Source organism: Engystomops pustulosus, chromosome 1 (genome assembly GCF_040894005.1).
Source record: "Engystomops pustulosus chromosome 1, aEngPut4.maternal, whole genome shotgun sequence".
In the NCBI taxonomy this organism is placed as follows: Eukaryota; Metazoa; Chordata; class Amphibia; order Anura; family Leptodactylidae; genus Engystomops; species Engystomops pustulosus.
This window is the reverse complement of record NC_092411.1, coordinates 108,890,875-108,917,959: the sequence shown is the minus strand read 5'-3', so window position 1 is coordinate 108,917,959 and position 27,085 is coordinate 108,890,875. Positions and strand designations below refer to the sequence as shown.

At 40.1% G+C, this 27,085-nt stretch overlaps 1 protein-coding gene across 4 annotated transcripts in view; it reads right to left on the bottom strand.

The window, feature by feature from the left end:
• Positions 1-26,426, bottom strand: part of FANCC (FA complementation group C) — a 110,570-nt gene extending 84,144 nt beyond the window's left edge. For 3 of the 4 annotated variants that reach the window (XM_072150837.1, XM_072150840.1, XM_072150839.1), the window contains exons 1-4: positions 26,303-26,405; positions 20,910-21,142; positions 15,584-15,668; positions 3,171-3,265 (exon numbers count right to left, since the gene is read on the bottom strand). In XM_072150837.1, the coding sequence (XP_072006938.1) occupies positions 3,171-3,265; positions 15,584-15,668; positions 20,910-21,071 (342 nt within the window). In that variant the 5' untranslated portion in view covers positions 21,072-21,142; positions 26,303-26,405. Of the gene's footprint in view, positions 1-3,170; positions 3,266-15,583; positions 15,669-20,909; positions 21,143-26,302 lie in introns of all 4 variants that reach the window. The other variant, XM_072150838.1, reaches the window with a different exon arrangement.
• Positions 26,427-27,085: the final 659 nt, after the last annotated feature.

Below are 27,085 nucleotides of genomic sequence, written 5' to 3'. Positions count from 1 at the left end.
GCAACCCATTTGACTTTCAGATACTAGGGGGAACAATATGTCCAAATATATCATCTTACTATGCAAGGTTAAGAAATAAGATGACCGAAAAGGTGGAAGCAACAGCCTTTAATTCATGGTCGAGCCATATTACGACAGCAGATATAGGGGAGAAACTAGTGAAAGGCTGGCAAACAGTTAGGAAAGTAGTACTGAGTGAAACATGGAGGGATACACATTTTCGTATACTACATAGGGCAATATATGCCTTTAATCTCCCTCCCTCTCCAGCAAAACCAGACAGGAAAACGGCCTGTCCTAAGTGTCAAGAAGATGCCACTGACCTGTTTCATGGGCTATGGTCATGTACACATGTACAACAGCTATGGAAACAAATCCAGGAGATGTGTCAAAAGGTGTGGGGGTGGATGATACCATTAGAGCCAATATTGTATCTTTTTCATTATTTTGAGGAATCGGAGGATAGCTCCTTGCTCCAGCCCTTATTTATCCCCCAGCTCTTTCATGTCATCACTCTTATGACCGTTCGAAGTATATTGAAAATGTGGCTAGAACCTGAACTTCCGTCCATACGACAGATTATAGAACAGATGAAGTACCAATTGTATATAGAAAGGTTGGAGACGGAGAGGGGGAAAAAAACGAAGACTAAACACTTCTTTGGTAAATGGAGGAAATGGGTTGTTGCTTATTTGAATGAAAGGGAAATCACAATGCTAATGAAACCTTTCACCCTCACTCAGTGGTACCTCTTGGAAAATCTGAAGGGCACCTTGGGTCCATTAAGGGTACCATAAAACTTGATATGTACTTGAATGTCCTAAAAGAGGTATCCCGCTCTTGATGTTCCACTCTGTCATGTGAACTTCGAGTACCCCTACCATGTAAAACACAGCACCATGTTATAATGTCAATTTGTTTTATTCTGTTATTTCTTTGAAGAGGGCGATATACCCTCACTCCTGTTGTATGGTCAATTTTGTTTGTGCGAAAAATGCAAAACCAAATAAAAATTGTTTAAAAAAAAAAAAAAAAGGATATAGTAGAGCTGGAACGGGTGCAGAGGAGAGCAACCAGGATTATTAGGGGAATGGGGGGATTAGAATACAATGACAGATTACAAAATTTGGGATTATTCAGTTTAGAAAAAAGACGACTGAGGGGAGACCGCATTACAATGTACAAATACCTGAACGGACAGTACAAGGATCTCTCCAAAAATCTTTTTATACCTAGGCCTGTGACCAGGACAAGGGGGCATCCTCTGCGCCTGGAGGAGAGGCGATTTTACCATCAACATAGATAAAGGTTCTTTACTGTAAGAGCAGTGAGACTGTGGAACTCTCTGCCGCAGGAGGTTGTTATGGCGGACTCTATGTACATGTTCAAGAGAGGCCTGGATGCCTTTCTGGAGAGGAAAAATATCACGGGTTATGGGGTAAAACATTTATTTCATTCTTAAAGGTTGGACTTGATGGACTTGTGTCTTTTTCCAGCCTTATATACTATGATACTACTATGATACTATGCTCAGACTTTGAGGAGTTCCAACATCAGGCAGAATCATTGAGAAACAGTCTGATATTAAGTGGTTATCCACTGTGGTCTATAGAGTGAGATCTATTTATAGCTAGTCGGAAAGATCACACTTGGACTAGCAAAAATGAGATTTTCAAAAAATCCAAGCCTAATTCTCTACTAATTTCAGCCGCGAATATGGTAAGAATTGTCCAATAATTAGAAACATTCTGCCCAAAATGAAAAGTTAAGCAACATCTTGAAAAATGGATGTAACTTTGTCTTCAAGAAATGCAGTACCATGGGCTCAATACTTTCACCAAGTTTTTTTTTTTTAACAATCCCCATGGTTGACTACTTGGTTTGATACCAAAGGTTTCCACCGTGCTGGTATGTCACAGTGCAACATCTGCATTTATACAAAACTATCAGATTCTTTTGCATCCTCAGACAATTCTAAGACATCCATTATTAAATTGTTATGTATGGTGTACTACCAGAAAAATCTGGATTGCGGAACTAAATTTAAGGTCTGACATCTCTTTCATCTAATAAAATGACATTTCACCCAGCAATCTTTGGGTACAATGTGATTGTGTTTCAGTTTATCTTTGGAATATTACCATATTTGTAGTATACTAACGAGAAGAATGTTTGACTCTCCAATCTTTACTGTTTATACTTACCACCCAGCATATTTCTATCTATATATATTTACCATCTAGCATATTTTTATTGTGTCTAATATTAACAATTTGAAACCAGAGGGTCCTTAATTTCTTTTCGCATTCTATTTCTATTGTATATTGTTTGCATCAGGAGGTGTGCCACAATAACGTGTATACTAATTCACCTACATGACGTTACCAGTCATGTGGATATACACACTGCTTTCCTGGATTGGTTGGCTTGTCTTTTAAATATTTTATTGTATCAAAGTTTTTTCATGCCATGACTAAACGCGTTGTATCGCTCTAAATGCTTATGGGCTGTATGACGACTTATTTGTGATGATTTTAACAAGAATGGAATAAAAGTCGATATGTTTTAGAGGATGTGTTGCAAATCTCCTTCCTTCTTTGCAAGTCTTTTGTGACCACACCTGCAGCCCGGACAGGTTTTGCCCTTCGTCCGAATGGTCACTAGTGTGGCTGTGCAAGGGACTTGCGCCTGCATGAGATTTTTAACAAGCCGGCTAACGTCAAAGAGGCAAGAGAGCTGCGCAAGTCCAACGGGAGCAGTGTACATCAATTAACCGGGGGAGGTTCACAATTCAGTGAGCCGACGCAACCCTGAGCACCTCCAACTCATTTACATAAGTTTATAAAGTTGTTTTCTTGGCGATTTACACAGCCTGGAACCTAGCTGAAAGAAGTGGAATCATTCACTACGGATAACCCGCATGCGTTCTAGGGCAGTTTAACACCCCTAAAGTGGTGATTGTCGCATGTGCTGCTTCCTTTTTTAAAATTTTTATATATATTTGACACCTATATTTTTGTTTTGTTCTTGATAAAAAAAGAGTGCCTTATAGTCCTAATAATATGGCAATTTTTTTTATCATTTGTCATAATAAATGTGTCATTTCCAAGAAAAAGGGGGCTACACAGTTTATAAAAGTCATTCCAATGGCAAAAGGTCTGCAATCTTACCTTTACCCAGCTATTGGCTTTCCTATCTATGGCACTTTGTGGCTCACTGCTGGTCAAGCAGCAAAGACAGCAAATCAACATCTTTTGAGTGTCCTCTGCAAAAAAAAAAAATAATACATTAGGAAAAAGTTTACTCATCCAAATAACCTATAAAAGGATCCGGTCACCACATTTGCACATATACAGCTAGTGACAGGCTCCTATAGAACCCTAATAACTAACTCACACGATTCTTTTAGCTAAAAATTGTTTCCTTCACATCGCCATATATCAATTTTATCTTATATTACTTGGCATCAGAAGGGGCGTGTCTTCCATGGCCAGACCCTTCCATCTATTCCTGCCTTGTCTTATGCCTCCTCACTATTCAGCAGTTCATGTCATGTGACCAGGGTGATGTCATCAAAGGTCTTGTACCTTTTACATTTGCAAAGTATACCACATGTATGTTTCTCATTACATGAAATCACAGCCTCAATGGACTTCTACTTCTCTCCATCCTCTATGGAAGCTGCTGTAATTTCATGTGATCATTTATATACAGTACAGTACGAATACAGTTTGCTAGTGTAAGGAGGTTAAAGGACCTGGTCACATGACATGAATGTAACACAAGGCAATGCTGTCAGTCAAAATAAGGGGGTGTGGTTTACTGGTAGCCCAGGAGAGAGAAGAGTCGAAGCCAGCAGACAAGAGTCAGGAAAGCTAATTTGCATATCAGAAAAATGACTTTAACTAAGGTACAATGCCTCATTGGCAGCTAATTTTAGGTGATATGGGGAGTACTTGCAATCTTTTATCAGCAGGCATTGTTTGGGTGGTAAAATTCTGGTGACAGGTCTTCTTTAAGCTCTCGTCCTTTTTCACATAAATGTATGAAATAAATAAATTACTATAATTATATATACATACAAACATGTGTATATGCATGCACAGACTACCTGGGCTCCAAATTATAGAACCGAGTATTATAAATCCAATTCCAGGTTGCAGCTTGGGCAACCTCTTCTCTGGTCATCACCACGGGGAAGTCTTTGCGACCCAAGACCACATCGCGATCGCTTTCTTGAGGCTAATCTTTATCAGTGTGCATGTAACTTGACATAGAAACAGTATTTTTTTTCCACTTGTAAATATACACTGCTGATATTAGTATTCAGTCAGCACAGCAGTGGAAAAGCGAGACCTTTTCCATAGTTTGTTATGCTGACATCTTGTGGCCAGTTTATAAACTGCAATTAAAGAAAAGTGACATTTTGACATACATTTTTAAGCAACATTGTATATTTAAATTCTAGTAAAGTTAATCTGTTGGCAAGTGGCCAAGATAAATGAATGCAATGGTTAAAGTTACAGCTGTTTAGAGAGAGTTCATGAGCGGAGCCCCTGCATACGGTTAGGTGTCTCTTGTATTGTACAGCAAATACCTGCCATTAACTGCCACAATTGGTGGTGACACTAATAAAAGAAGTTAAAATGTAAGGTGGTGTGGTTTAACCCCAACTGTGGCACAAAAAAACAGGAGCAACAGGCCAACAATATTTTTTAAATTAAAAACTTTCATTCAAATACTCCTAACCAAAGATATACACACATAAATAAAGCTATTCATAAACATGGAAATTCTAAAAAGTTAGACATATCACAGAATTTATACCATAAGCTGAAAACCACAATTGTAAAATAAAAATCAACCGTTTCAGCATATTGCCGTCTATAAAGATTTTAATAAAAGATGATGAAAAGGCCATACAGTTAAAATCTAGTTGAAATGGAAACACCAGCTTGTCCCTCGAAAACATTACACCATACAGAGCTCTGTAAGCAGAGTAACTTGTGTCAGAAAACAGAGATGCAAAGACTTTATTTTTGCAATTTTAACCATAACAAAACTCTCCCCAGTGGCCCCTGTCCACATTTTACCTTCTCGTTGTAGCCAACAAGCCTAGGAAAGGCTGGTTATGCGACTCACCTGCCTCTAGGGGGAGCAGCAACTTCACTTAGCTGGAAAACCTTATTAACACGCTGAGGACTAGGTCTATTTTGGCCTTAACGGGTATTCCCACAAACACTAGTTTCTTAAATATACTCAGGATAACAAAATAACACATTCTCTAATTCCCTGTTATTAACAAAAATACAGCATTTCTCAGATATCATTCCAATCTGTCTCTATTAGTCCTGGGGTACACAATTTCAGTTGCCCCTGGTTTTCCCACCCTGGATCTTCTGACTTTAGGATCAGCAGACATATTATTCTCCTGTCTAACAATGTGCTGAGCTCTTCTTTGCTCTCTGCCTCTAGCCTCCACCCTTGCATTCCAGGATGAGCTCTTACACACACACACTGACTTCCTGCCGACAAACAACACAACAGAGATGTAGCAGAGCTAAGAATGTCATTGTGTGTAATATGCATTTCATGGATCTCCTCATCTCATCTCTGATCTGTCTCATCTCTCTTTCTATGTGTCAGATACTAGAAGATTGTTCGGAAGGTAAATAAAAGTGGATATAAACCTTGTACACATAATTTAATTTAATACACAATTTAACCACATTTTCAGCACACTATCTCACAGCACTACAGGGATCATATTGTGTTTGCTTAGAGTCCCCGCCCACACTCTGGAATTTTAAACTTATCATCACTGAGTGATTGGTGCTAAAACAGCAATAACACTTAAAATTGTAAAGTATGGGGTTAAAAGGGATTTTTATTGTGAAAACATCACTAGGGGACTGAAGTTTGAGAATTTTCTTTAACCCCTTAAGGACGCAGCCATTTTGTAGCTTGAGGCTCAGTCCCATTTTTTGGATTCTGAGCTGCGTCTCTTAATATGGTTATAACTTTTGAACACTGTTACTTATCTAAACAATTCTACGATTGTTTTTTCCCCACATGTTGTATTTAATTTTAGTGGTAAATATTGGCTGATAAGTTTTGCGTTTATTTACAAAAAAAAAAATGATGAATTTGTAGAAAAATTTGCCATTTTCAAAATTCGAAATCATTGCGTTTTCAGGCAGATAGATTTACCACCTAAATAACTTGCCGAATAACATTTCCCATATGTCTACTTTACATTTTTATAATTTTTGAAATGTTTGGATAATTTATTATGATGTCAGACGGCTTACAAATCGAATAGCGATTTTCCGTATTTTCAGAATTGACTATTTTGGAGATAAATACTGTTTGAAATTAAATTTTACGTATTTAGCATTAAAACCCCCCTATATAATCAACCCATTTTCAAACCTGATCCCCTCAAGCTATCAGAAACAGCTTTTACGAAGATTGTTAACCTCTTGAGATCTTCATAGTAATTGAATCAAAATGGAGGTGAAAAATTTAGAATGGTCAAATTTTGCCGGTTATACGTTCATTTAGCCCTAAAATTGACACATTTCCAAAAGATAAAAAAAGAAAACCCACCATACAATTTGTTCTACAATTTCTCCTGAGTGCAGAGACCCCCCACATGTGGTCGGTCCTTGTGTTATGGGGGCACAGCGAGGCGCAGAAGGGATGGAGCACCCTGCAGCTGCCAGGATTTTGGTTTCCTCATTGGCTCCTTTTGAAGGCTATAAAATCTTCGCTTTTTCGTTATTGGGGCCATGTGATGGCATTTTTTTTGCGGGATGAGATGCTTTTTCCAGTGTTACCATTTTGGGGTTGGTATCACCTATTGTTGAAAATTTAGGAACTTTTTTTGAGGTCACGAGTAGAAAAGCATCAATTCTGTACTGGATTTTTAACTTTTTTTTTTACGTGTTCACCGTATAGCCTAATAATCCTGTTATCTTTATTCTATGGGTCGATACGATTACGGGGATATATATTTTTTCTTGCGTTTAATTTGCCAAATAAAAACCTAATGTGGTGGAAAAATCTATCATTTTTGCATCAACGTCTTCCAAGTGGCATAACATTGTTACGTTATTGTCAATAGAGCTGGTTGGTTGATGGCTTGTTTTTTGCGGGACATATGTTTTGTAGATCACCTTTTATTGCATTTTTAGTGAGATTCAATAGGTAAAAATCATAATTTTTGGCAGGTTTTTAAAGTTTTTTTTTTTACGGTGTTCATCGTATGGGTTCAATAGTTATTTAGTTTTATTCTACGGATTGTTACGGACACGGTGATACTATATATGTGGGGTTTGTGCTATTATTTAGACTTATTTGAGCCTTATATTTCTCTTTATATGTTTTGGGGCTTATGGGCATTTTTAGTGATTTATAAAGTCATCATCTGATTGCTTGTTCATGATAATGCTCTGCAATACTTATATATTGCAGGCTATTAGCAGTGTCAGCCTATGCACATGTCACAGACATCATCTTAAAGGCACTGCCTTAAGGCTTCTCTTGGGTCCCGATCGGACCCCAGAGATGCCATAGCAGCGATCGGCGCCTCCGAAAATGACGCGGGGACGCCGATCTTGGGGGAAAGACCCCCGGAAGGCAGGTTAAATGGCAGGCTATACACTGGGGGGCTGTAACCAATGCATTTCCCACCCTCGGCTTATACTCGAGTCAATACGTTTTTCCAGGTTTTTTTGTGTCAAAATTAGGGGTCTCGACTTATACTCGGGTCGGCTTATACTGGAGTATATTCGGTATATTAAAATAATAATAAATTCCCTAGAAGTCATATGAATATAAATAAACAGTAAAAATCATAAACACATTAGGCATCACCACGTCAGAAAATAGCACCTAAAGTCGCAAATGGCATTTTTTTGCCATTTTGAAAAATATAAAAAAACTCTATAAAAAGTGATCAAAAGGTCGTACTGTCCTAAAAATAGAAGCATTGAAAACGTCATCAAAAGTCGCAAAAAATTACACCCACAAGTTATTAGAGCCAGAAGATGGAAAAATGAAGTTTTTTTTTTTGTACAGGAGGTTTTAATTTTTGTAAATGTATGAAAACATTATAAAACCTATACAAATTTGGTATGCCCGTGATCATACTGACCCAATGAATGAAGTAGACCTATAATTTGGAGTGCACAGTGAAAGACGTAAAATCCAAGCCCACAAGAAAAAGCGTAAATGTGGTGTTTTTTTAATCATTTTCACGGCATTCAGAATTTTTTTCCTGCTTCCCAGTATACCGCATAGAATATTAAATACAAACACTATAAAGTGCACTTTGTTATTCAGAAAACAAGCCCATACACAGCTCTTTACATGGAAAAATAAAAAAGATTTTTGAAGGTGGGGAGTGAAAAATAAAGACGCAAAAAACAAAAAAGGTCCTGGTCCTTAAGGGGTTAAGAAAAACTCTATATTTCAACCCATTCTCAAATCTGCAGCAAATATTCAGCAAATATCAGAAGCAAACAATTAAAGAAAGGAAACCTAGAATGTGAACAAATGTATCAAGTAACTAATAATAGTGGAAATATAAAAGTAAATGAAAATGTCCAGGTTTTTGAAGTTCAAATAATTACTGGGGTTGAGTTTCTATGTTAAGAAATGGTTGTATAAATCAGCACTAAACTCTACCATGGCGGTGCTTTTACAAAGTACATTTTCATGCCAACATACACAAAGGAAGTGCAAAATGACTCAGAGGTAGTCCATAAGCAGCTGTTGGGATGAAAAACTACTAAGCAGACTTGAACTAGTTTTGCATTTATTTAAAAAAAAATAATTATCTTTGCAAATTATGAAGATGAGAACCTGTGGTACTTCACTCAATAAGTTAGTATTTTAAAATCATTAACTAAATGGACGGGAAATATACACTTTCCCCCCCAAAAAAAAAAAAAAAAAAAACCTGCATCCAGTCTTCTACTTCTTTCATTCTTTATTGGCAACCAAAGCATCTATCTAAGATAGAAATGACCTGGCGTAACAGTTACTTTAATTGAACTCTATGGCTCCATTAGGTGCTGACAATGATGTAAAACAGCCTTATGTAATAAATGTCCAGCTGGCCTGTAGGCATGTTGTGACCTCCTGCTGGTAGAACTTTGCAAATAAGTAATGTATGGTCAATTTCAGCCGACAAACGTGTATTCTAGTCATTTTCTTTTACTGACTGGACCTCACTTTTCACCATAATTTTCTTTATGAGCATGGGTAAATCTAAGTCCTCCTCTGCTCATCCCGTGTGGTCAGCTAACTTTTTATTCTGCAGGAAACTCTGTAAATCAAAGCCTATTCTTTTACAGCAGACATTTAAACAATATGATTATGATTTCCTGTTTCACAATGAGAAAATAACCCAACCACTACACCACAGTAGTAAAAATCATTTTAACTGCCTGCTCTGCTCCCCACACACAAAATGCATGCTCAGCATTATAAAGAAGGGAATATGTTAAGTATTGTAATTAAAGGAAAATAGAGGGGGTGGCTCTGGCCTTTCTAAATATAAGAAGGTGAAACAAAGACCACAAACGTTTGTTCCATTCTTTATTGTTTTAATACAAAGATAAATTCCAGCCGTTACAGACCCCAGGAAAGTGACTGTAGGTTGATGTTATGTAAAAACAGAGACGATATGAAAGGTGAAACATGAAAATGAACTGTGTTTTTTTTATGTTTTATTAAAAAAAAGGGACCCTTACATTTGTGTTCCATATCCTGTGGTTATTTTCATACAAAGTACTTTTGAGTCTACTAAGACGGTTTTCCTACTTAAAAAGTGATTTTAGTCTGTTTTGAAATATGAAGATATACGCTTCTACTCCACAAGCCCTGCATTCATTATCGCCCCACCGCTCTTGGTCCCCTGCCGCAGACGGGTCATTAGCCACGGAGCCCCCTTCCCAACCACGCGCTGATTGGTGGATGCACGTACAACAATTGCCTACTAAGTTGGACTTTCAAGCTCTGATATCAGAAGTCAAGGAGACATGTAAATCAGCTATTGCCAAAGTATGCAAAGATACACACATGGTGGCTCAACGGGTGGATGCGCTGGAGGACGATCATGTGGCGGCCCGCAAAGCTATTAATGTGCTCCATAACCAGGTTTTGTCCCAAGAAGAGACTATCCAAGAACTACAGTCCCATATAGAGGACTTGGACAACACATGGAGGAAGCATAATATACGTGTCCGAGGTGTTCTGCAGGGCATTTTTAATACCCCCTTGACCCTCCTCTCAAGATGGACAGGGCGCACAGGGCCTTACGTCCCAAGTCGACCACCAGCAGTTCTGTAGACATCATTTTTTTGTGTCACAGACTTTCTGCTTAAAGAGGAAATAATGGCGAAGGCTAGGCGTATGAGATATGTTGATTAACATGGTGCACAGGTCCACCTATTCCAAGACCTCTCGTGGGGCACTTTGCAGCGATGCATAGCTCTGCGTCCCCTGCTGAGGACCCTGCAGTCCAACAGCTTTGCTTCTAAAATAGTCGATATTCTTGTCGGCAAAGCTTGGATGCTTGCTATCAAAATGGTGTGTTAGTTTGTTTGGCTTCAAAGATTCAGCTGAGAGAACTTTACAACAAATAACACATTATAGTTTCTCAATTCCTGCTGTAATTATTGAGGTAAAACCATACTGCAAGAAATGCTCAGTGTATTTTCTTTTCCTAAAATTCTTGTCTATGCAATCCATTGAGACGGTTTGCTAAAGAAAAAAGAAAAAATTGTCGCATCTAAAGAGTTTGTTAAAGTTTCCTATTATTTACTATTCTCTGGGGGACATGCATCACTCCTGCTTTCTTTTTATTTGTTTTGTGAGACTTTTTGTGTGACTTTTTGCATGCAGAATCAAGCAGAGTACCAAAGTTAGCTGCCTCTAAGAGTTAATGCAGTTGCTGTATTTATATTTGTAGCCCAGATGTTTGTTAACCCCTTCCCGACATTTGACGTGCTATTACTGCATGGCGGGAGGTGCGTTCTCGCAAAATGCAGTAATAGTACGAAAAGCTTCTGGCACCGGCTCCTAAACGGAGCCGGCACCAGAAGCTGCAGGTGTCGGCTATATATTATAGCCGACACCCGCCTCTAACACCCGCGATTGGAGATTTCTCCGATCGCGGGTGTTAACCCCTAACATGCCACGGTCGCGCTGACAGCGGCATGTCAGGGGCATTTAAGTGTAATTGGACCCCCGCGGCGCTTACTGGGGGGGGGTCCGCTGCTCTGATCGCTGTGACACAGCGAGCATGCTCAGTGTGCCACATAATACAGTGTAATACATCTGTATTACACTGTATTAGGTGAAGAATAGCTTGAACAAGCGATCAGTGGATCGCTTGTTCAAGCTTACCTGTAAACGTAAAGAAAAATAGTTAAAACCACTAAATCAACACACTTTTTAATAAAAAGAATTAATTAAATAAAGTTAAAGTCCCCTAAACACAAACATTTCCTATACACATCTAATAAAGTAAAAAAAACCTGAAAATCACCAAAACCCCCTACATATTTGGTATCGCCGCGTCCGTAACAATCTGTACAATAAGTCAAAAACATTATTGGGCCTGTACGGTGAACGCCGTAAAAACAAAACCTGAAAAACTCGCCAAAAATGTAAATTTTCATAAAATCCCTTCACAAAAATGTTCCAAAAAGTGATCAAAAAAAGTTATGTGCACCAAAAAGGTACCACTGAACACGACAACGCAACACGTAAAAATAAGCCTTAAACTAGCTCTGTCAACCAAAAAATATTCAAGTTATATCTCCGAAAAGATGGCGATGCAAAAACAAATGAGATTTTCTTTATATTCATTTTTTTTCCTGTAAAATTGTAAAATATATATAAAAAACTATATAAATGAGGAATCACCGTAATCGTAGTGATCTATAGAATAAAAATATTATAGTATTTTTAGTGCATGGTGTGCGACCCCTAAAATATACAAGAAACCCAAAATTGACAATTTTGTTTTCCTTCATACATTAAAGAGTTAATAAAATCTCATCAAAAAGCTAATGACCCACTAAAATGAAGTATTTGTAAAGTGCATCTCATGCCAAAAAAATAAAGATTGTATAGCCATTATAAAGTGACAATGCATAATCTGCTCTGAATGGCGCAGCTCCCCCCATAGAGCAGGTTACCACCACATATGGGGTATTGTTATACACGGGGGAGATTTGGGTATCAAATTTTGTGGAGTGTTTTGGTATTTTATCCACTGAGAATTTGTATATTTTATGAAAAACACATTCATTTAGCCAAAAAATTTTAATTTCGTAATTGCATCCAATTTTGTTTTAACCCCTGTAAACCAATTAAAGGGTTAACAAACTTCATAAAAGTTGTTTTACATACGTTGAGGGGTGTAGTTACTATAATGGAGTAATTTCAAACTTGAGCAGATCACTCAATAGCAGGATTTTGCTTTTTTTATGAAAATGTGAAAAATTGCACCTGACGTTCAAAGCCCCTTAACATCTTACAAAAATAAGAGTATGCATAAAAAACCACAGAGGCATAAAGTAAACATTCGGTGAATGTTAGTTATTACGTTTTTGCTGTTATGACTCATGAGTGGAAAAAGTAGAACATTTTGAATTTCGAAAATTGCTAATTTTTCCTAATTTTCATCAAATATCTGATTTTCTCATAAATAAATGCAAAACATACCACCAAAATATTTTAACTAACATGACGTACAATGTGTCATGAGAAAACAATTTCAAAATCACTTGGATATGTTAAAGCGTTCCGAAGTGACAACCATTTACAGTGACACAGGGCAGATTTGTAAAAATGGGCCGTGTCAGGAAGGTGAAAAGTGGCTTCGACGTTAAGGGGTTAAACTTGAGCGCCTAATAAGTCGCAAAACAGAGCATGCTAGACCGAGACTTACTTTTAGTAAACTACTGTGTGGGACTAAAAAGTCGTACACCATAAAAAGTCGCAAAAGTGAGACTAAACAGGCAACTCATCACATGTATTACGAAGGGAAAAAACTTAAAATATATTGCAACGATTAAGTAGGTCAACTTCAGGAAACTTGAAAAAGTGGCAGCCAAAAAACTATGTGGCCCCCTGTGTTGTTTTTTATTACACACCTGTTACTATGACCAGGGGGCCATATTCACATGCTTAACTAATGGATCTGCTTTTTTCCAGATTAGTGGCATGTTTTCTATATAGAACAGTGTGAACTACATAATAGGATGCATTGCAGTTTCTGCACAGCTTGGCATCTTTCAAAGGTCTTTCACACTATGAAAAAGTGATTTCTACGGTGGTATCCACGGCAGAAATGCCGTACAGGAGATAAATGCCGTAAATTTTTCCGTACTAGGAAAAATAAGCAAGCGGAATCGGCTGCAGCCTCCCATTGACTTAAGTTCTAGAGAAAGAGATGTGTCAGAAACTGTCATTTCTCCGCCTCTTATTGAAATCTTGGGAGTTCACTTCTACAAAATCCGCAATGAAATCAATAGGAGACGGGTTCAATGCCAGAAAACGTTGATTTTAGCAGTTTCCTTATTCAGAATATGGGCAAATAATGGGAGATACATTGGGTAACAGTGTGAACTACATCTTATAAAGGTCTCTTATAGTATTAGACCAATCAATTTCACACTGTGTAAATGCATTTTACTTTGTGTAAGTTGCTTTGTGTACTGTGTAATGATTACACACAAAGCACCTTACACTTAGGCCCCATGCACACGACCGTAGGGAGACTACGGCTGCATGCTTGCGGCCGTACATACGTCCACCATAGGCCGGTAATGGATGCACGAGCAATATGGTGCCGCACGGAGAAAAAGATAGGACACGTCCTATCTTTCCCCATGTTACGGCGCTGCGCACTCCTATGGAGAGGGGTCACCCCTACTCCTCTGCATGGTGTCGAACGTATGCCCGCCCGGCTATGACGCGTCAGCCATATGTTCATCTGAATGTAGAATTAGGCTACATTCAGACAAACTTATGCCCATCGATACTTTCTCCACAATGGAGAGGAGGAGTGGCGACTCCTCCGCTCTCCATTGTGATGCACAACGCCGTAACACGGGTAAAGATAAAACATGTCCGTACATAGGGGACGTATGTACGACCTGTGGGGGACGTATATATATGCCTCCCTACAGTTGTCTGAATACAGTATTGTGTCTGTATTTTTACATTAATAACCTTATTATAATTGCAGGCTGCTTCTGTCCTTCTGTAATAGCTGCACATTACTCATGTAAGGCGCTTGCTGACGTCATCAGTGGGTGGACGCGGCAAGCACCGGACCCACGTAATGCCCAGCAAGCTTCTCAGTGATAGGGATCACTACATGAGAAGCGGAATTCGGCATAGTTCAGCACTTGCTGATGTCATCAGTGGGCGGACGCAGCAAGTGCCGGACCCACGTAATGCACACCTATTGTCTGTGGTGTGGGCCGTTCCACCTGCCCCTTAGTCCCCGGACAAATTATGCTATACGTCTGCACATGTGCACATGCATTCAGTTTGGAACGCACGTCCATAATGGCTTGCATTCCAGCTGAATAGTGCTGCAGATAAATACTCAGCGACTAAAGCCATCGTATATATGTATTTTCCAATGGCTTTAGGCGACCCCTGTGATTTGATGGTTCTACCCCGGCTGGGGTCGCGACACACGTTGAGAACCGCTGCTTCAAATGAAATCTACCATCAAAATGAAGCATGATAAACCAGCGACATTTACTCCTAGATCCAGGCACTGTGACTATGGCAATCTTCTTATATTTGTTATCCATGGCCTCCTTCTTTCTAAAATGAACTTTTAAAATTTTGCTAATCAACCTGAGGAGCTACCCTAGCCCTTCTGTGATGCAGCTTTACAAGCTGTTACACTGTCTCATCCTCCCTGCCTCAGCACTAAGAATACAGTAGGAAGGGAGCAGGGAGGAAGGTGAGGCAGTGTAACAGCCTGTAAAGCCAGATCACATAGGGGCTAGAGTAGCTCCTCAGGCTCAGTAACATAATTTTAAAAGTTGATTGTAGAAGTAAGAAGGTCATGGATAACAAATATAAGATTACTACAGTCACAGTGCCTGAATCTATGAGTATGTGGCCCTGGTTATCATGCTTGATTTTGATGGTAGATTTCCTTTATGTAGATGTGTCGGCAGTGCAGGGACCAATGTAATCTGGGAAATCCCATCACACGGCCATATATGGTATCGTAAATTATTTAGAATGTTATCCAATTAATTTTGGTCACACAGGATTTGAACAGCTTCCCCTCTCTTGCAGGAATTAGTATTACAGTAGGCTTAAACACTAACCTATTCACTTGCCTGTTGTCAATGAATGGATTTTATCCAACTAAGATCTCCACAAGAGCTTCCATGGTTACCCGTATCTCTGATAATTGAATTTCTCACTTGTACAAATTTGACTTATCTTATCTTGTAAATAACCCAGGGACTGCCTTTAAACCATACAGTGGGCATCAGCAGAAAATAATGAAGCCCTCTATACTCACCATGCCCAACAACAAAGGGGTTCCAACAAAGGCGGCCCAGAAATTGGCCAAGTGCAGGAAACTTTTGTATTGATGTGGATGGCTCCTGCAAGCAATAAAACAAAAATCAAGAACACATTAAACCTGGCTCTAAAATGATTTTAGGGCAAATAAAATTAAAACAATCTTGCCACATACAGTAAGAAGCCAAATGGCAGCTGGAGGTCCAGTAACAGCTTTTGCATTGGAGTTTCAAATAATACCGCGGGTGTAATTCTCTAGCTGCAAATATTGCAGTCAACATAATGCTTACTTAAACTTGATCTATTTGTGTGTTATTCATATTATCTTATTGATCAAAATCATTCTAAACCTAAATGCCTCGGGTTGTGACTGAACTTTGAAGAAAATGTAAAAGCCATTAGTGATAACAACAGTCAATATAAAGTATAATCAGCATAAAGATTTATCTATGTTCTTGTTTAACCGGTTAAGGACCGGGCCCTTTCCTGTTTTTTCATGTCCATTTTTCACTCCCCACCTTCAAAAATCTATAACTTTTTTATTTTTTCACGTAAAGAGCTGTTTTCTGGGTAACAAATTGCACTTCATAGTGATGGTATTAAATATTCCATGCCATGTACTCGGAAGCGGGAAAAAAATTCCAAATGCAGTGAAAATGGTGAAAAAACGCATTTGCCCCATTTTCTTGTGGGCTTGGATATTACAGCTTTCACAGAGCACCTCAAATGACATGTCTACTTTATTCTTTGGGTCGGTACGATTAAGGGGGATACCAAATTTGTATAGGTTTTATAATGTTTTCATACATTTACAAAAATTAAAACCTCCTGTACAAAAATTATTTTTTTTATTTTGCCAACTTCTGGCGCTAATAACTTTTTTATACTTTGGTGTACGGAGCTGTGGGTGGTGACATTTTTTGCTAAATTTGATAATATTTTCAATTATATCATTTTAGGACTGTATGACCTTTTGATCACTTTTTATAGATTTTTTGATATTTTTCAAAATATATTTTTCAAAATGGCAAAAAAGTGCCTAAAGTGCGCTATTTTCCGTTACGGGGTTAAACGCATTGAAAAACCATTATCATATTTTGATAGATCGGGCATTTTCGATAACTAATGTGTTTATGATTTTTACTGTTTATTTATATTTATGTCAGTTCTAGGGAAAGGGGGGTGATTTGAAATTTTAGGTTTTTTTATTATAATATTTTTTTAAAACTTTTTTTTATTTTTATTTTTACTATTTTTCAGACTCCCTAGGGTACTCTAACCCTAAGTTGTCTGATCGATCCTATCATATACTGCCATACTACAGAATGGCAGTATATGGGGATTTTCCTCCTCATTCATTACAATGTGCTATCAGCACATTGTAATGAAGGGGTTAAAACGAAGACCCGAGGCTACCATGGAGACGGATCGCCGCTCCCTGATGACGTCACGGGGAGCGGCGATCCCATGCAAGATGACAGCGCCCATGCGCCGCTATCTTTTTGAGGCTGCCGGCAGCTTTGCCGGCAGCCTTCGCTGTGATAACACCCGCGATCGGTGCTAGCATTGGTAAGCCTTTGCTGCAATATGCAGCAAAGACTTACCGGCTATGGAGAGGGCCCGTGAGCCCTCTCCTTGCTGCGCGACCCGACCGCCGCTGTGAATACACGGCGGGCGGTCGCGAACCGGTTAAAGGGTTATTCCCACGAAGACAAGTTTCTTATATGTACGCAGCATAAGAAAATAACACATTCTCTAATTCACTGTTATTAACAAAAATGCTGTCTCTGCTGTGTGTCTCTAGCCACCCCCCTGCCAGGAGCTCAGAGACACTCACTGATTACATCCTGCCAGCACATGGTGAGCAGAGAGCTGCAAACTACAAGCTACAAAGAGATAAGTAATCTGGGGGAAGGGAGAGTGAGATGTAGCAGGGCTGTGTGTGTAATAGGCATCTAATGGATCTCATGATCTGTGTGATGTAGTAGGCTGTGTGTGCAATAGCCATCTCATCATCTCTGATCTGTCTCATCTCTTTGTCTATGTGTCAGTGTGTTAGTACAATGTCAGGAGCCAGATGAAAGTGCATATACAGCTTGTATTCTGATAATGTAACCAGAACAAGATGGATTATACAGTAATGTGTCTGTTAGAGAGGCACCGCCCACACCCTGGGATTTTACAATGAGCAGCACAGAGAGTGATTGGAGCTTAAACAGGAAGAAAACTGAGTAAATTGTAAAGTAAGGGGTTAAAATGATCTTTACTGTGTTAACATCACTAGGGGATTGACATGTGAGAATTTTCTTTCGTTTAATAAAATGATATATGCTGCAAAAATTAGTTTCATAAACTGACTGCATAGAAAACAATATAGAAAATGAAATCTACTATAGAGAGAAACAAAAAGCGGTTTTATACAGGAAAGGTAAAAAACATAGTAAAACATAATAGACCGCCAGAGATTTTATTTTTACTTTTTATGTGATAGCTGTTCTCTACCTGCTTGTACAATTTATAGCTACATCATAGGCTTCTAAAGTGGGTGCTGAACAAGGATAATGCACAAGTAAAAAACCTGCTAACCATCTCCTGCTGTTGCAATAAACATGGCATCTTTGTTTTACATGCACAGCTCACTCTAGACTTGCTGGGGCCATGCACGGAGACAGTCCACCGAGAGCCAACCTAATAACTGTACCAGGGCAACAGAACAAATCAGAAAATGGTATAGGCTGTTCATTATAGCAAGTTATAAATCAAAGTTATTACCAAGCTGCAGCAGTTACTACTGGCAAACCAGAGATGCTGTTGTTTACTACTGCTATAAACAAGCCAAATTAACCTCAAATATATGGACCCGCTATGTGCCAGCATTCTTATCTCCCAAAAGGCAACCTTTTTAACCCGGTGGACTGCCAACACTGACTAAAAAAACTAGAAATTGTTTTAGTACCAGAGTGGTAACCTAAAAAGGGGAAAAGTAACTATTAATATAAGGAAATCTGGCAGTTTACATAGAATTGCAATATATAGGGTTTGGGTTAAGCACAAATTTGAACATAGAAAATCTGATATAGTTTTACATTTATCAACAGTAAAATTGACATAATGCGCAGATTTTGCAATCTGAGTAAAAGAAATTCTCGGCATAATAAAATGCTGCTTTTAGCTGTAGATATTGGGGAGGAGACATACTCGTGTATAACCTCGTGTATAAAAAAATGTGCTGAAAAACGTCTCCTCGGCCTATACACGAGTCACTGCAGTAAAAAATGCAGTAAAAAAATACTTAAAAATAATAAACTTACATACTCACCCTCCGGTGGTCCCGATGTGCAGCGCTGCTCCCCCGATGTCTGCGCGGCTCCTCTTCTTTCTTCTGCTCGGCGCCGCCATGTTTTTCCCCCGGGCAGCGCCTAGCATGACGTCAGCAGCGGCACGTCATACTTTGCGCCTGCCGGCCCTGGGAGTGCTGTGGCGGCGCCCATCAGAAGAAAGAGGACGGGCGCGGAAGCAAGAAGAGGAGCCGCGCGGACATCGGGGGAGCAGCGCTGCACAACGGGGCCATCGGAGGGTTAGTATATACGTTTATTTTTTTAATGTGGGGCAGGCTGTATACTACTGGGGGCAGGCTGTATACTACTGGGGGCAAGCTGTATACTACTGGGGGCAGGCTGTATACTACTGGGGGCAAGCCGGGCTGGCTGTATACTACTGGGGGCAAGCCGGGCTGGCTGTATACTACTGGGGGCAAGCTGGGCTGGCTGTATACTACTGGAGGCAAGCTGGGCTGGCTGTATACTACTGGGGGCAAGCTGGGCTGGCTGTATACTACAGGGGGCAAGCTGGGCAGGCTGTATACTACAGGGGGCAGGCTGTATACTACTGGGGGCAGCCTGTATACTACTGGGGGCAGCCTGTATACTACTGGGGGCAGGCTGTATACTACTGGGGGCAAGCTGGGCTGGCTGTATACTACAGGGGGCAAGCTGGGCAGGCTGTATACTACAGGGGGCAGGCTGTATACTACTGGGGGCAGCCTGTATACTACTGGGGGCAGCCTGTATACTACTGGGGGCAGGCTGTATACTACTGGGGGCAAGCTGGGCAGGCTGTATACTACTGGGGGCAAGCTGGGCAGGCTGTAAACTACAGGGGGCTGGCTGGCTATATACTGGGGGGGTATGTGACCAATGCATTTCCCACCCTCGGCTTATACTCGAGTCAATAGGTTTTCCCAGTTTTTGGTGGTAAAATTAGGGGTCTCGGCTTATACTCGAGTATATACGGTATTTTGCTGTTTGCAGGGGTCATGCAGGTATGCTCACATGCAATTTAGTTTTCTTTTTTAAAAAAAAAAAAAGCATTTTTTATTATTTTTGACAACCAATAAAGATTTACATACAAGTATGTATGAGATTCCAGAGTATGTGCACTAAACAATGTACAGTTTGTAAAAATGTTATGTCATCCAAATCCACGAATCTCTATACATTGTTAGGTCTTTTTTCTTTACATTTCAAGGTGACCAAATGTAAATCCAGTGAACATTTGACTAAGGTACGCCTTAGGGTGGTGGCAAACGTGGCGTTTTAAGCAGTCCATTTTTTTAAAAAAAAGAAGCGTTTTTTGACCGTTTTGTTCGTTTTAATTCGTTAATTAAGATAATTGGGAAAAACGGTCAAAAACGTATGCATTCTAAATAAAAAAGGAATAACCACAGTAACAAGGGCTTCAATAGAGTTAAACCGTATTACACGGGCGTGGGCCCGCCTATAACACATGGCTGGGTGGAAGAGAGAAGAAGAGTGAGTTCCCACCACTCCTCCACGCTCCATTATTGTAATTACCGTGCAGTGAGACACATTGGGGAAGATTTATCAAGTGTCTGAAAGGCAGAATATATCTAGTTGCCCATGGCAACCAATCACAGCTCCCCTTTAAAATATTCATGAGCACTGGTAAAATTAAAGATGAGCTGTGATTGGTTGCCATGGGCAACTAGAAATATTCTGACTTTCAGAAACTTGATAAATATGCCCCAGTGTGCTCAACCACTGTGATTAGGTGCAATATACAGTCATGTGCATGAGGTCTTATACTGTTACACAAGCTAAATGCACTAAATGTATGAAACTAACAGATCAAGCTCAGGACACAGCTTCTGAATAAAATCAATTCTATTCCTAAAAAACATATTGTCGTGGCATAAACATGGAACAAGTATTGGTAGACTAGATGCAGCCTGTGGCCTGAGACTACAAAAATATTTCTCTAATTTTAAACATACCGTTAATACCATGATTCAATAAGCCACTTACCATATGCTTCAGCGTTTCATACATCTCCAACAGGAACTCATGTAATTTTGGCAAGTGCAGGCAGACATCTTGCTGGTTTTCTAAGGACGTTTTGTTGTTCCACTGAACAACTTTCTTTAGCCAGGGCTCAATATCCATCTCTGCTACTGGTTTGCTGGTCATTCTTGGGTGGGTTACACAAAGCCAGTATAAGAGGAATGTCTAATTAAACTAATAATGTGGAGACTTCATTCCTGAAAACCAGAAATCAAATAATTAGTCACAGCAAAATGAATTTATACTTTTACCAATATTTAAATTCTGCAACAAGGAGGCAAAGTTTTCGTCAACCCACACTGGAAAACACATTTACTTCCGCTTACTAAAAGGGGTTTGCCCATGAAAGAAAGTTCTCAAATTTTAATACCCTAGTGATGTTTACACAATAAAGATAATTCTTAACCCCTTACTTTGCAATTTTAGTGACTTATATTGCTGGTTTTGGTCCTAATACTCCCTAGACAGGTTAGTTTAAAATCCATTCTAAGAAGACACTTCATGATTCCTCTATGCTAATGAGTTGCTGTGTGATGTAAATGTGCTTTGTATGTCATAGTACAGGGTTTATCTACACTTTTATTTAGCTTCTGAACACCCTACCTATGTATCTGACACATAGAAAAAGAGAGATGAGACAGATTAGAGATAATGAGACCCATGAGATGGATGTAAAACAGACAGTCAGCTCTGCTATATAAACCTTATATGTTGGTGTCTTGTAGGGTAATTCCTGCACACTGCTGCTTGCTGATAGGAAGTGCCTATTTCTGAGCTAGTCTTGTAATGCAGATAGAAGCAGAAGGCAGAGAGCTACTCATGTTAAGAATCCGACCATAGCCAGAAGATTATCTAGGGACGACAAAAATTGTAAACACCAGGACTGATAGAGACAGGTTGGAATTATATTTGTGAAATGCTGTATCTTTGATATTGACATTGAATTAGAGAATGTGTTATTTTGTTATCCCAAGTATATTTAACCCGTTAACGCTCAGCGTCCGATATAGCCCATGCCGGTTCAGCTCAAGATCTGAGCCGAACCGGCATCGGGAAACACGGGGTGCCGGCTGTGACTGATAGCCGGCACCCCAGTGTAACACCCGCGATCGGAGTTGACTCCGATCGCGGGTGCTTAACCCGTTAAATGCCGCGGTCAGCGCGACCGCGGCATCTAACATGCCTCTGGGGGGTCTTTCCCCCACGATCGGCCCCCCCGAACCGTTTTCGGGGGGCGCCGATCGTTGCTATAGCAACTCTGGGGTCCGATCTGGACCCCAGAGTTACCTGCAAGAATTGCCGGTAAGATGGCGTCTGTGACGTCATCTTACTGGCACAGTGCCAGCCTATGCAAGTGTATAGGCTGACACTGATAATACTCTGCAATACATGAGTATTGCAGAATATTATCATGAACAAGCAATCAGAGGATTTCTTGTTCATGTCCCATGGTATAAAAGTGAAAAAGTAAAAAAAAAAATGTTATTCAATAAAAAAATAAAGTAATAAATCACTAAAAATGCCCAAAACCCCCAAAACATATAAAGAGACATATAACTAAAAAAAAAGTCTAAATCATAACACAAACCCCACATATATAGTATCACCGCGTCCGTAACAACCCGTAGAATAAAAGTAAATCATTATTGAACCCCCACGATAAACGCGGTAAAAAAAAACTGCTATACACCTTCCAAAAATTATGATTTTTAGCTATTCAATCCCACAAAAAATGCTATAAAATGCGATCAAAAAACCATGTGTACTCCGACATGATACTGGTGCAAAGCACAACATGTCCCGCAAAAAATAAGCCATCAACCAGCTCCGTAGCCAAAAAAGTAACAATGTTATGCCACTTGGAAGACGGCAATACATAAATGATAGATTTTTCCCCACATTAGGGTTTTGTTTGACAAATTTAGTAAAACGTAAGAAAATATATTCAAGTCTGGTATCCCCGTAATCGTATCGACCCATAGAATAAAGATAACAGGATTATTAGGCTATACGGTGAACACCAAAAAAAAAAGAGTAAAAAAACCAGTACAGAATTGATGCTTTTCTACTCCTGCCCTCAAAAAAAGTTCCTAAATTTTCAACAATAGGTGATACCAACCCCAAAATGGTAACAATGGAAAAAGCATCTCATCGCGCAAAAAAAATGGCATCACATGGCCCCAATAGCGCAAAAGCGAAAATTTTATAGCCTTCAAAAGGGGCCAATGAGGAAACTAAAATCCTGGCAGCTGCAGGGCGCTCCTTCCCTTCTGCGTCTCGCTGTGCGCCCATAAAACAAGAAACGGCCACATGTGGGGGGTCTTTGTACTCAGGAGAAATTGCAGAACAAATTGTATGGTGAGTTTTCTCTTTTTATATTTTGGAAATGTGTAAATTTTAGTGCTAAATGAACGTATAAGGGAACAATTTGACCATTCTAAATTTCACCTCCATATTGATTCAATTACTATGAAGATCTCAAGGGGTTAACAATCTTCGTAAAAGCGGTTTCTGATAGCTTGAGGGGTGCAGATTTGAAAATGGGTTGGTTATATAGGGGTTTTGATGCTAAATATGTAAAATTTCATTCAAAACTGTATTTATCCCCAAAATAGTCAATTCTGAAAATCCGGAAAAGCGATATTCTTTTTGTAAGCCGCGTGACATCAAAATAAATTATCCAGACATTTCAGAAATTATGAAAATGTAAAGTAGACAAATGGGAAATGTTATTCAGCAACTTATTTAGGTGGTAAATCTATCTGCCTGGAAACGCAATGATTTTGAATTTCGAAAATGGCAAATTTTTCAAAAAATGTATCATATTTTCTTTTTTTTTGTAAATAAACGCAAAACTTATCAGCCAAAATTTACCACTAAAATGAAGTACAACATGTGGGGAAAAAACAATCTCAGAATCGTTTTGATAAGTAACAGTGTTCAAAAGTTATAACCATATAAAGTGACGCATGTCAGAATCCAAAAAATCGGGCTGAGCCTTAGGCCCCTTCTACACTAGCGAGTGTGATGCGATGAACTCGCATCACACTCGCAACGCAAGCTGCCGGGAACGCACGGCCCGAACGCTGCACCGCGGGAGTGAACTCAGCATGTCAGTTCACATTTCCAAAAAATAACCTGCAAAATGGCTGCGTCCTTAAGGGGTTAAGAATCTTGTCGTTGTGGGAATACCCCTTTAATCTGTCATGATACCCAGAGGTCCCACTAACATTTTTCCAGAATAGTAATAATACTACTTTTTCCACTTTTGAGGAGTATTTTTAGCTGAGGAAGGGTATGAAATTTTAAAGTAATACAAACAAGTGACTCCTAGCTATACATAGTGTTAATAGACATCTATTTATACATACTGCCTGTGTTTTTGTGCTTAAATTGAGACAATTATAGTAATCTAACATCATGCATTGAATGACCATTTTTTTATCTTATCAGAAATTTCAACCTATAGAGCAGACTATGACTAAAGCTGCCTCCCCCTGCCAGACTATGGTTGGTGCCGCAACCCCACCCCCTCCAGGCTAGACTATGACTAGAAAAGACACCCAGACCAGACTATGGCTAACGAAGCCCCAGACTGCCCAGGTCAGACTATGGCTGGTACCCCAGACCCCCCGGGACAGTCTGTGATGGCGCCTCAGACCCCCCACCCCCTTCCAGGCCAGATTATGGCTGGTGCTCCAGGAACTCCCAGTCCTGATTATGGCTGTCGCCCCAGACCCTGCGGACAAGACTGTGACTAAAGCCACAGAATTTTTAATTCATTTATTTTTAACGTGGGTGGGGGTTCTTTTTTGGTTACATTTTTTAATAACAATTTTTCAACAGGGAACAATTAACAAGGACCACATCATATATTTGATTCCTGCTTTTCTTATTTACAGATCAGATCACATATAAAAGTGATCTATTGGTCCAGTCACACTGACAGCTCGATCCTGCTGATAGCACTGTGTGCAAGAGCAGTCACTGCCATTGGAATGAAAAGAGCTCGCCGCTTAAACCCGCCAGCCACTGTGGAAGGTCATGTGAGTAACTAAGCTCTGATCACATGACCTTCTATCAGAGCCAAGAGCTGCAGCAGTGAGGAGCAAGAATCGGGTGCAGCTTGCGGCCCTGCAGGGCAGTGTCAGAGAGAGAAAAGTCTCACATGGGTAATTTTGCATGGGACTTTTTTGAAGAGTAAAACTACCTGTACAAGAATCATAAATGCCTGTAAAGGCTTTATGCAACCAATGTTGATACTATCTTAATTTCAATACCTTGTCTCACCGTTTAGGCCAAGATTTATAGTACAGGCAATTCCCAGACTTAAGAACTTACAGTGCTAAACCAGACGCAGCACTGTTACAATGCTAACGTTATTAGAAACCTCTGATAACTCTAATAAACACCTCTGCACTGTACACTGGAAACGCCAGTCCGACGTTTCCAGTGTACAGCGCAGAGGTGTTCGTTAGCGTTATCGGAGGTTTCCAATAACGCTAGCATTGTAACACTGCTGTATTCATGATCGGGTGGGATTAGGGGCAGTGACTGCCGCATGACGCACAGCAGTTCTGGCCTATGGAGAAGGAGGGGCTATCCAATTTTCCAATATACTCTCCGTATCAATTACTGGTTCAATTCCGATAGAAAGCCAACAAGAATTGATACAGAAAGCATATAAGAAGAGTGTATAACTCTTCATTATACATACACTAATCTTTACTTTTTGTTACTACAGTGAAATGTGTAAAAGGACCTTCTAAACGTAATCAAAGAGTTTGTATGTTCTCTCTGTGTTTGCATGGGTTTCCTCCATGTCTTCCGGTTTTCTCCCACATTACAAAACATACTGGTTGGTTGATTAGATTGTGAGCCCCATTGGGGACAGGGACCAATTTGGCAAACTCTGTGCAGCTCTGCGTAATCTGTGTGCGCTATATAGATAAAGGAATTATTATTATTAATCTTGGACTACGTTTAGAATCTGAAATATATATCAAGTGCAGGGTTCAACCTTTCCTTTGCAAGGTCTGCACTTCCCCAACCAGTAGATAAATTGCAATACATTCCAGAGCAGAGAGCAGAATAGCCTGCTTCTAGAAGTATGCACCAAATCTGTCAGTCTGTCACCATAATTTGGCTTAATTGTGACTGTGGAAGGTTCATAGACAGAAAACTTGCTATATCTGTCCCACTGTGTTGTTTAGTTCAACAAGTGACATGTCACAACTTTTATACGTGACTATGCTGTAAATTCTGGGTAAGACCGACTGCAGGACAAACCGCAGGGGGACAGCTGCTGCCGCTAACCTCCATGGGAACCGTGAGGCTACAGCAGTGTGAATACATACGTACACGTGAAGTCCCGCTCTGTGACCACGTCTTCCTGGTAGGGATGAAGCCAGGGGAAGGGGCGGGGCCACGCATGAGAGGGGCGGGTCTCTGTGCATCCCCGCGCTATGCACATATCAGGAACAATGTCATCTCAAACGTGTGTGGAGGGGCGAGACTGGGGCTGCGCTTCATGTCATAGGGGAAGATGGAGCGATGTGACTGGATATGGGGTTTAGACTGTATAGAGATGTGTCTAGCTATATGTTTACATGGGATTTTATACAGGGCGCAGAGGGCACCACACTGATGTCTTTACATGGGACTGTGTAAGGGGCAGAGAGCACCACACTCATGGCTTTACATGGGACTGTGTTAGGGGGCAGAGGGCACCACACTGATGGCTTTACATGGGACTGTGTAAGGGACAGAGGGCACCACACTGATGGCTTTACATGGGACTGTGTAAGGGACAGAGGGCACCACACTGATGGCTTTACATGGGACTGTGTAAGGGACAGAGGGCACCACACTGATGTCTTTACATGGGACTGTGTTAGGGGCAGAGGGCACCACACTGATGTCTTTACATGGGACTGTGTTAGGGGGCAGAGGGCACCACAGTGATGGCTTTACATGGGACTGTATAAGGGACAGAGGGCACCACACTGATGGCTTTACATGGGACTGTGTAAGGGGCAGAGGGCACCATAGGGATGTCTTTACATGGGACTGTGTTAGGGGGCAGAGGGCACCACCACACTGATGTCTTTACATCGGACTGTGTTAGGGGGCAGAGGGCA